Raw genomic sequence first — 11437 nt, forward strand, 5'->3', positions numbered from 1 at the left:
ATAACTTTTTAAAAAATTTACCATTTAAAAAAACTTCCAAAAATATTTTCTCGGATATATCACTCTTATCTTGCTGATACATCTCCATTTGTCTCTTGGATACATCTCTTCGCCCTCTGATACATCCCTCCGCTTTCTAATACATCCCTCACTTGTGTATCCGAAAATCTACTGATGTACCCAAATGTCCTATACCCTCTCTAATATATCATCCCCTCTCGGATATATCTCTTATCGATGTATCCGAAAGTTCAATGATGTATTTGAAATTCATAAATTAAATGGATTTTTATAATTTAGAAAAGAGTATGAAAATAATTTGATTAGCTCTTTGATACTATGAAATTTAGGTAAACTAACTATCTATACAATCACTTGTCAAGAAATTTTGTTCAAGTCCATTATCCATCAAAGAGTGTTAAACTGTAAAAAATATATATATATATTTACGGTTAAGTAATTATTATTAAATAATTTCGCTAAATATCAATTTTGGTGTTAGTGTATAAATTGTGCATTATACTTTCAAAGCAGTGCTTCGGAAAATATAAAAACTGTAGCAGGGTAAAATGAGAAAATGTAAGTGACATTCTAGTCTCTAGAGGGTATAAAGTCACACACTTCTTCCATTCTAAAATAAATAAATTTCTGTCTCCCATCCAAAATGAACAAAGTCCAACAATTTATTGAGTAATTTTTCCAGAATAACCGTTTTTAATTGATTTTTCAACTATCTCTGGCTTTAAGAAAAGTTAAGGAAGACATACAAGGATAATATTGATAATTTCCTTTAATTAATGTTAATAACTAATTTTTTAAACAAAAAATCATTCGTTTTGAAATGGTGGGAGTACAAATGTTAACTCACTTAGTATACGGAATAACAATTCCAAAATATAATAAGAAATTATTTTATCTCTGGTTTAGTTGGTGCCCAGTGGGATAAGATACCAACTATGTTTTCTTTTATATTTTTTATTTTGTGTGTCTGATATCTTTAACAGAGTCTGATTTAATATTGATTCAGGCAAAAAAAGTTCCACATTAAAGTTAAATTATTTCTTAAAAAAAAGACTCTTTCCTCAAAGAGGCTCGAACCCGAGAACTCTTGTTAAGTTTGACATATTAGTTACTTTATGGATGCATAAATCGTTACAAATTTAAACGATCCCTACAGTTCTTGACTGGCAAAATTTAGCCAGAATTGATGTAATACTGAGGTTTTCGTGTTGGTAAATTGACTCGATTTACACAAAAGTAAAATGAGCCATAGATCAACCAGCTGTATAATAATGACCCATATGTGTCCTTGCAAATGCAAGTCAGTGTCAGAATTCATTTCCAATTTTAGTGCAGTCCAATCCAAAAAATAAATGCATACTATACTTTCTTCTTGGATTTTTCAAGGATCATAACTAACGATAAAAACAGTTTTTAACAGCAACAAATATATATATTAATAAAGAGTGTTATTTATTAATTGTCATTAGATTTAATATCTCTATATAGATTTTAGAATCACTTACAAAGAGTGTTAATTGTCTATAAAAAAATATATTCAATAACAATTTAATTAATTATTAATAAAGATCATTTTTGATATAGATTGTATTTTGAATTTGACCCAAGGAACAGTGGTATTACAAAAGAAAAGGAGTAATTCATGAATCTTTTAGTAAGATTTTGATTTCTTACAGGTTTATCCATTGTCATTATTATTGAATAGAGAAAGACAAAAGTTCGTGCTCCCCTGAATTAATATATTTATTATAGGTGTTCCACTTCAAATTTTACTGTCCCCTGAATTAAGTATTTATGAAATTATGAAAGAGTGCAGTTGGTGACATGAATAATAAGAACATAGAGCAACTAGAATCAACACTATTAAACTTGTGAACATCTTGTTCAAATTTAAGAAATATACTCTCTTTGATCCCTTAAGAATTAGCAAACATTTATCGAAAGTGTTATTGTCCCGTAGGAATAAAATATTTTTTGTATTCTTTCCAGAGTGGCAGCAGTATGATTTGAACTCATCCCATGGTAGGGTTGGAAGTTTAGGATTATTTTTTAATTCTATAATATTAATCATGAGATATTTTGTATTTACTGGCTAAACTAATTTATGTAGAGTCTATTAAAGATAAAATGCTCAAAATTATTTGATAATGTGTTTTATCATCTAACTATGATTTTACTGGCCAAACTATGATTTATGTAGAGTCTAATAAATATATCTCATTCACTACACCACATTTCACGGAGATATCTCAATTTTTCTCTTACACACTAGAAAAACTTCCTGTTGTTTTAAGTTTTGTTGGCCGAGACAGGTAAAATGATGGTGTCCAAACAAGCTTTCACGCACCTCAATTAATTCCATAAAATATCTGTCATCTCTGATCATCAAAAAATACCAAATTATTGTATCCACCAAGGCGAGTTTTTGTGGTCACATTTTACAATTAAGTAGCAAGTTGAAATCACCCAGAAAGTTCTATGATTCAAAACCCATGTATCTCAAAATGCAAAAGAATAAAATTTACACTTGTTAGAAGCAGGACACTTCAACTAAACATAAAGAACTTCAATTGATCTACATGAGAGAATGGCTCATGCACAATGTGTATTTATGATTTGCAAATCACCACAAAGCAAGGAAGCAAAGCTTTAGGACTGAGCAAATAGAGTTCTTCAATGTTTGAGTAAAGTCCAACTTTGCCAGCCAATGAATCAAATCCTGATTGACCCATCAATTCTTGAACATTTTCCAATGGTCTATGCACTCTACCAGCAATTACTCTGCATACTATTAGAGCCTTTCTACAAGATAGTATATTTTCATCATTTTCCTCAATGGCTTCTAGTGCTCTTCCACTTGTGGAAGCTGTAAAAACACCAACCCCACCATTTATTTCCTTCTTGATTGAGAATCCACGTTGTAAAATCCTGCAAACTTTGCATTTTTCTGATGTACATAGGCTAGAAGAGCTGTTCATGCCAAGAGAACATTCAACAGTTGTGCCAAAGAATCTTAAAAGCTCATTCCCATCCGCTAAGCAACGAGGGTGTTTCTTGGCGAGTTTACTGGCTTTGATCTTTACTAATTCGCGATATTCCTCGAATTGAGCTAGTACTTTCTGCATATTGTGAACTTTCAAGATTCTCTCAATACCATTTGAACTGTTTTCAGGCTTTGAACAGCTTGTTCTGCATATTATCTCTACGATTTTCCTCGAAGAATCCCCTTCAACAAGTTCTGTCACTGAAAAACATATAAAGAATATACTCTTTAAGGCAACATATTCACACACAAAAATGAAGATATGCAATGAAATCAATACTATCAGAAAGACAGTTCTTCAATTGCTGCACCCTAAAACAGAAATTTGAACGAAAAAGAGATCAGATCCAATCACTATTCATCCAATCCAAATCAATGGTTTAACAATACCCGAGAACCTTAGTAGGTCAGTTGGTTGACTACTTAAACTTTCACTTTATTTGTGCAGTTTCATTCCCAACCTCGTAATCCCCTCCCCATTTTCAATGGAAAAATTTAATAATAGCACCAAAAGGCTATGGTGGGATAATTGGGATTCCGCCACCATACCAGAAGTCTTAACTTTACCCTGTTGTCAGCCTATCCGACACGAGTGTGGTTAAACCGAAAAAAGGTACTGTATAACATTAAGAAGAAGCAAGATAGATGTATATACCAGCATGTTTTGAGAGATGATGTGTTTCAACAGCTTCCCATTTCACAAATTGTTCACCACATTTATGACAAGTCAAGCCATGAGAATCTGCACCATAAGAAGCTTTAGGCCTAGAAACATTACCCCCAAATCCAGGCCCTGTTTTTCTTGATAAATTTCCAGGTGAGCCTTTTCTTATAGGACTACCAAAGCCTCTGTATTTCCTTGATGAACCAATATGGTGTCCTCCAGGGCCAGGGGTCCCTGGTTTTAAAGTACCCATAAAAGCAGAAATACTCTCAACATTATTCCCACTACTCCCATTACCATTACCATCTTGGAAATTACAACTAGTAATCTTGAGTTCACAAGTTGAATTACTCAAAACAACTTCATGTGTAATTGGATTCAAAAGCTCACTGCTTCCAATAGATCTTGGACTCTGTAATGGTGGCTTCTCCATATGCCTTTTACTTCCATGTATAACATCTTTCAGATTTGCAATTGATCTTGAACAACCTGACCTACCTGTCGTCGCCTTTTTCGTCGATATCTTGCTTAAATTTTTCCCTTCACTTCTTGGATCATACACATCTTTTATCTCTGATCTACACTGCAATGATTTCTTTAAAGCAAACCAAACTGCTGGCATTTTTTTTTTAAATCTCCTCCTCCTTTTTACCTTCAAATTAGACAAATCTTGAAAATATACATTGAATCAAAAGTTTAGAAGTGTTTGCATTGAGAAAGGAAAAAAATCTTCCCTCCATATAAGTTTTCCTTGTTAGAATAGTGTAGTCACTATTTGTGTAAATTTGGTGTTGTTCAAACCATAATAAATGCTGTAGTTTTACTATGGTCCAAACTTATGGAAACTTCTTCAAATACATAAACATTATTAAAGAGTTTCTTGCAATGAAAAAACAACACAACACGTTTAATATTCTTAAATTCATTAAACAAATCAGCATCAAAGTTATGGTCTTTAATTGTGGGATTAATTAATGATAACTATATTATTCAATGGGAAAGAGGAACTCTGCCGTATAGAATCATCTCACTACGGTGACATTAATGTACAAACTAATTGGTCATAGACTCATAGTAGTAAATATAGGAAGAAAATAAAACAGATTTAAATAATATATACGGACCATATACAGAGTCTTTACTAATGATATATATTACCTAATTTTAATTGATGTTTTATAATAAAAAAAACTACCTAATAAGTAAGCTGTAAATATTTGTTACGCAATTAATGCTAGTTCTTTTTTTTGCATATAAACAATAGAAAGTAGAAAAAATACGTCAAATTTGAACTTGTTCATTCAAATAAATTCAAATACTAGTAAGTTATAAGCCATGTATGAGTACATTAATTACGCATTCCAAAATAGAAAAGAGTGTTGTATAAATTGAAATCAGCGGGATAAGAAAATTAAATACAAATTGAAACTGTTGGATGAATAGATGGTCAAGAAATTGAATTAAATAGAGTTGAGTTGTTAGTTATTGACCTAGAAGAGTTATTAGGAGGCATGTGACATCGGTTCATCGACATGGAATATTTTAATAATGGAAAATTAAATTAAATCAATTTGGTTGAAAACAAATAATAAGTGTACAAAGACATGACAACAGAAGGTAATAAAGTGCTATCATATGGCAGTAACTTTTGAAAATATCCATCAATTACAACTTCCTGCTCAATAATGTTTGCTCCTGTAAAGACAAATGCAAAGGATAAAATCGATACAAACAAAGCCTACACTTTGAGAAAATAAAACAATCTGATTACGAAGGAAAACTGCTACAGTAACCAAAATCACATGTACCTAATCAATGCTTAAACCTCATATCGTGTATTTATCTTTGTTCATTTGCACACAACATATTCTTATACTATCTACAACAACTATGCTTCAATATATCCCAAATAAGTTGCGCATGTACACCTATTCTTTACTATAATGATCTAAAATGGAAGTAATGAGTTTAGTACGATTTAATCCAAACTTTGTATTTGTATTAAGAAATTTAGTTAACATGTATCTCTAAATTACGATTCATTTCCAATAATTTATTCAAAATTCGTAGACCCGGCCTGAGAAAACACTGATGCATGTGATCTAACATTAAAATTTTGGTGTTGTAGCTCTTGGATACATCTACCGTCATAAGTTAGAAGAAGAAGAAAGATTATGACATAGTGCTAAAATTGCAGATTGGAGGGACCGACTTGTATCTTTATGGATGTAGATCAATAAATTACTCTCCTTACTTCAAAATGCCAATTCATCTACAAATGTGACCTGTGATAAATAAAAGGGTCCCATCTTCTATCTACCATTTGAGATGAAAATACCACACATTTAATTCCTCCCAACATCCTTTCTTTAAACGTCTTTATGATAAGAATACTTTCATTAAATTCTGTTTTTTTTCAAATGCATTAAAAATTAACTAAGACTGGATAGTTTACCCTACTATTACTAGCGGGTGAAAAAGAACAAAACAAAATTTACACTACTTGTCACCTACACGACCAGCAATACGTAAATTTACAAGATATGTTTAACTGGTAAGAACTGAATCATTCTAAAAGCTAATTGCTTAAATATACAAGATGGTACTTAACCATGGGTCAAATTTGTAAATTCTCAACCAGGTTTTGATTAGGTATAAACAAACATCGACGTGAGCATATTTACTGTTTTATTCTTTCTTTTTTTTATGTGTGACATGAAGCGTGTTAACTGGTATTCACCAGCTGTAACCACTAATTTTTCTTTTAAAATTGTTCCAAAAGCAGAAGTTGCTTCTAATAATGAAAAGGGGGGAATATTAGAAACTTGTACTAATAAAATGGGCACGTCGTCTCCATAAAAACTAGTTGAGCAACCATATTTTTTAAAAGGAAGTCAAAACAATCATAGACGGCATACAGAATATTGATGGAGAAATGTCACATGTCCATTGACCACCATCCTCCATGTGTGGTTAGAAATACATTAATTCCTTCCGGAAGAGGTACTGGTCTCGGGACCGATGAACTGAACAGTTTAGATTCTGAAATTGCTAGCCAATTTACCAACATTGCAAGCTTATTTCAACAATGAATAATCTAGCCACCATTGCTTGGATTAAATGGATCTTAAACCGTCTCTATTCAACAAGGTAAATATAAATACAAATTGATCTACAATACAAAGGAACAAGAATGGGTTTGTTTTGCATGCTGATAAAATCTACCCGCTGAACTTCTGAAAGATTATATAATTCACGGGCACGACTTTACCTACATCCCTTCATTTAGATTTATCCCCATAGAGACAAAATGAATGTATAAGATTCAAACGCAAAACACTGGACTATGCACATGCTATAGAAGGTAAGGTTGCGTTTAGGGTGGTGCCGTTAGGGGCTACAATGGCAGCCTTAAACATAAAGTGTGCTTGTAAACAGGAAAAAATAGAATTAACATGAAATGTCACTTGTAGAACTTATTTCCTTTAAGAAAGATCTTTTCATTTTTAAGAAATTTGTTCCCCAAGAGAACATATTTTCTAAAAATTTTGACCAGCCTGACCTGGAAAAATTGAAAAATATTTTCCCATAGCCAATACACCCTTAATGTTGCCACGTATGCTTTAATACTCTAATCATTAACAGTCAAATACTTTGGGAAAATGGTACACATTATATAATATTCAAAAGCACAGATCCTCAAATCTTTCAAAGATTTGGTGAACTTTCAGCCATTTAGGCACTAGAACATAAAAGAACATCTTTACAAACAGCTGAACTTCAAGCAAAAAAAAAAAAAGAAGTCCCTGAAAAGACTGCAATCATTACAGTACATGAGTACATATCTGAAGTGTACTCTCCTTTTTTTTCATTTAAAAGTTCAAACATGATCTGAACATGACCAGCAAAGCATTTTACAGACACACGTTGTTCGCTACAATGAGCACAGTTTTCTCTATGGACATCACAAGATCAGAGCAAAAAATATGACCTGCCAAGTACAGATGAGTGATTCTGACCCAGGTTACGTCCTCTGAGGCATTCCAGATCCATTACTTGTGAGTGGTCCACGATAAGATTAACCTGAAAAGACCAGCAAATGAAATAATTGAATCGTCTTCATTGTGCAATGTAGCTTCTTAGATATATTTGCTCAGAGAAGCTTAGTACCTTTGGACCATAACGTTTGACAAACCACTCAGAGATTTTAGGATTTGATGCCTCAAACATAGTTTTCTCAAGTCCAAGACGACCCACAATCTTCGCAACAATATCTGATCTTAGTAAACCAGCCTGCCTACATAAATCATCAGCATTGATCATTATCATGTCTGCCCCAGCTTCTAAGCATCTCTCTGCCCTTCTGACCAAAAGATCCACATCTTCAACCATCTCTGCAAGAGAGACAAAACAGCAGGGAACATGCAAAAGAAACTGTTATGCATTTCAATAGTCAACTTCTATGGCACGACAAACATTACAAAAGTTGTTTCATGCAGGAGAACATGTTATGTACTCAATCAGTTTGATACTGGACTAATCTTTAACTGCTAATTTTCACAAATTCTATTTTTTAAGTGTCTGTTGAATAATCTGTCACAAAATTTAGTGATCATCAGACTGAAAGTGATATATCCTTAGCAAAATAGATCCTATGTTAGGCAGCAGATTACAAGTACAATGTGATCATCAGACAAAGAATCATCTCATATCCCAAGCTTCAGAATAAAATAATCTTAAAAGGCATGAGTCTTATAAGACACTGGTTTCCATTTTGCAAAGTAACAAATATTCTTAGCAAAATAGAAAGAGGTACGAGAAGAACTTCAACAGTCAGGCAAAGATTATCAAGCAGTCTAGAGCAACTACAAGACTACTAGACTGCAAAGACATAACTTTCTCCATTAGGAAATCACAAGTACAATGAGATTGGCAATTAAGTTGTGAACTTCCCTCAAGCCATTTGAATCACGATGTTTTATCCGATGAGAAGCACATTAGGTAAAGCTCAGCAATGATTTTTTTGGGGATAATTAGCAATGAAAATATTTTTATTTACAAGGAAAAAAACCTCCACTTCCTACCACACTTTTCCTATCCCCCTTTCAGTTTATCTGTGCTGTTGCAAGTGGGGTTGAACTTCCTAGACAACAAAACCATGTACTTCCCGGCATATTATTTGTACACTTCACCCATCCTTGTAACAATTAGTTAAGTCTTGTTTATAAAGCAGATGAGATGATACATGAGCTCCTCCATGTAAGACAGTGGTTAAAACCAGCTATCCAGATTGTCTATCTCGGTGTCCTACCATGTTTTCTGGGATCTACAATGGATTGGTCAATAAGATAATTCTTTGCAGCAAAAGGAAGCTATAGATCTCAGTAAAACGAGAAGAGAGGGATACTAGCAGCCACTAGAGTTGAAATGAAAGTCAGGAGAGTGACCCAATTGGATCGAAAATACTAGCATATATCAGCTGTCTGTGAAGATCAATTTGATTCGCCACGGCAATATCCTAGCTTTCAAGTTGTAGCAATTTCGACACCTAAATACTGTGCAACATAGGTTGCACCAATTTTTAAATACCTACCATCAAAAGTTTCATGAGATTCGAAACTTATCGATGAAGAGATCCTAGTTACAGAAATGCAGCCATATAACTAAATACTTGCGACTTTAGCTGGGATCGTTAGTGTTAAGGTGCTCATATGCAACTACCTCTACAATGTATGTGGATGGTTCTTATTTATACTGATAATTATATGGCTCATGATCAAGGCTATTTGAGATTGCTTATATGAGTTTTTTCAGTACTTCAATTGTGTTTCTACAGAGGTATGAATGAACTGAAATACTTTTTCCTTTAGCAGTCTACAAATATCATTTCAGAAAATATCTGTCTGGAAATTTAGACAAAACAATCTTAAGAAATTAATTTTCCGCTGATGAACATATCTCCTGATGCAACCGCTGTTATATTTTTTCATCTATTATCTATCTCTCACATTAGTCACTCTTTTTTTCAACTTTATCAAGCACACACTTTCTAGTCTTAAAAAAGGAATCTACAGATATAGCTTACAGTGGTGACATTACCACTCTCTAAGAGAATATAATAGAGAAAATAGCAAAAATAAAATTAAACCAGAAGTACTAGCATACCAGAGGTTTGAGGTGCTGGAATCACGTAAGCCCCAAAAGCTCTGTCACCGGCGAAGGCTATATCAGACTTATTAAACTTAACAGAGAACTGAGGCTTAGCCCTGAGCCCACTGCTCTTAATCAGCCTCACATATCTCAAGAGGGTCTCCTCAGGTAAACCAAGTGATGCAACATCAAGCTCAATTGAATCAAACCCCAATTGCTTACATTCCTATGAGATTACAACAAGTAACACGTTATTACCAAGATTAAAAAATCAATCAGAAAGGAAACACTTAAGCCATATTAACTACTTTATACCTCAATATATTCTTTAAGAGAAGAAGGACCTCGGAAAAGCATTTGATCTGCCGAATCACCAGAGCTAACATAAACATTGTGTTTATGTGCCATATCAGTCACTTCTTTGATGTAATTCTTTGGCATCACAGTATGGGATCCATCACATAGTTTTAGCCCATCAACAAAATGACCCATAGACTCTAAAACATCCTATAAACCAAACATAAAGAGAAATTGAACAAATTTGGACCCTAGAAACATAGCACAGAATTCTGTACACAGAGACATTTAACATTCTGCTATCAAGTTACTCTCAGAAACTGCTATACAGCTCAGTTAGATATTTTAGACAGAATTTTGTACTTTTCTATGTCAAGGAAGTTCTGAATCGATTGAGAATACTAAAATCGCGCAACCTCTCTCTTTCTCTCAATTTACTTATATCAAATTCGATTGTGTTTACTACCAGTGTGCCCTCCCCAATTGATTCCTCTACAGCTAGCAGAACTTGTAATTCTGAATTCCAAGACATATGATATGCGGTCATGAACTTATCCCTTAAATGACCATCAAAATAAACTAGGAATACATTAACAACATTCAATAGATCAAGCTTAAAGGCATTACCTCAAGAAGGCCTCTCGAGAAAAGGGAATAGTTGGGACCCTTCATTTCTGTAACGCCATAGCGACGAGGTTTCTCAGGACGATCGCCATCATCGTTGAAACTCTTCCACCTGTATGCTGCCATTCTTTGCCTCTTCCTTCACACAGAAAGAGGGATGCAAATGCTCAGAAGAATGATCTTATCAATTTGTTTGGGTAGACTTGAAAATTTATGTGTTCCTTTGAATTTCGATTATTATGATTTGAAGAAGCTTTCAGCGGTTTCTAGAACCAACACTAGCTTTTTCCGTTATGGACAGACACAGAAAAAGTTTTCTAGTTTGTTCCTTTTTGACACGTATGATTTCTAGATTTTTGTGAAAGAGACGGTTTATCTTCTATACTTAAAAATAAAAAATGAAGTGTGTGATATAATTGAAATTTTTTTATTACGAATTACGGAATGAGGCATATGGTATACAAAATTTATATAATTTTGGCTTAGGTTATACCTGGTCACCTAAAATTATCCACATATTTCACTTAGACATTTTAACTAAGAATTGTACCTATTGAATACTTTATTTATTCATAAATCATTCTTATTAGATACAAAATAATGACATGACAAAAAGTGTGTATTCCACTCTCCTTGAG

The 11437-nt window shown here is 33.3% G+C and overlaps 2 protein-coding genes across 3 annotated transcripts; both read right to left on the reverse strand.

Annotated features, from left to right (window-relative positions):
* Window positions 1–2373: 2373 nt before the first annotated feature.
* Window positions 2374–7026, reverse strand: LOC101266475 (uncharacterized). 2 transcript variants are annotated; one of them, XM_069294498.1, is made up of 3 exons: window positions 6229–6260; window positions 3720–4607; window positions 2374–3265 (listed from the first exon to the last, which is right to left on the reverse strand). In XM_069294498.1, exons 2-3 carry the CDS (start codon window positions 4348–4350, stop codon window positions 2631–2633), a joined length of 1266 nt encoding a protein of 421 aa, XP_069150599.1. In that variant the 5' UTR covers window positions 4351–4607; window positions 6229–6260; the 3' UTR covers window positions 2374–2630. The 2 variants fall into 2 exon arrangements, with proteins under 2 accessions (XP_069150599.1, XP_004232757.1); XM_004232709.5 differs by having other exon boundaries at window positions 3720–7026.
* A 379-nt stretch (window positions 7027–7405) lies between these two features.
* Window positions 7406–11040, reverse strand: PSR (phosphosulfolactate synthase-related protein). The gene is made up of 5 exons (NM_001247724.1): window positions 10803–11040; window positions 10194–10385; window positions 9894–10104; window positions 7899–8122; window positions 7406–7811 (listed from the first exon to the last, which is right to left on the reverse strand). Exons 1-5 carry the CDS (start codon window positions 10923–10925, stop codon window positions 7701–7703), a joined length of 861 nt encoding a protein of 286 aa, NP_001234653.1. The 5' UTR covers window positions 10926–11040; the 3' UTR covers window positions 7406–7700.
* Between the last annotated feature and the right edge of the window lie 397 nt (window positions 11041–11437).

The sequence above is a fragment of the Solanum lycopersicum genome, chromosome 2, assembly GCF_036512215.1.
Source record: "Solanum lycopersicum chromosome 2, SLM_r2.1".
NCBI classification, from domain to species: Eukaryota; Viridiplantae; Streptophyta; class Magnoliopsida; order Solanales; family Solanaceae; genus Solanum; species Solanum lycopersicum.

What these genes read in the sequence shown, in the direction of transcription:
- LOC101266475 (XM_004232709.5), bottom strand. Translation starts at nt 4,350, where the DNA reads ATGCCAGCAGTTTGGTTTGCTTTAAAGAAATCATTGCAGTGTAGATCA. An exon ending in TCATCTCTCAAAACATGCTG is followed by an intron (nt 3,266 to 3,719) that starts GTATATACATCT and finishes TATGTTTTTCAG; the next exon opens with TGACAGAACTTGTTGAAGGG.
- PSR (NM_001247724.1), bottom strand. Translation starts at nt 10,925, where the DNA reads ATGGCAGCATACAGGTGGAAGAGTTTCAACGATGATGGCGATCGTCCT. An exon ending in TCCAGCACCTCAAACCTCTG is followed by an intron (nt 8,123 to 9,893) that starts GTATGCTAGTAC and finishes TCTCTCTTGCAG; the next exon opens with AGATGGTTGAAGATGTGGAT. An exon ending in TCAAACGTTATGGTCCAAAG is followed by an intron (nt 7,812 to 7,898) that starts GTACTAAGCTTC and finishes TGGTCTTTTCAG; the next exon opens with GTTAATCTTATCGTGGACCA.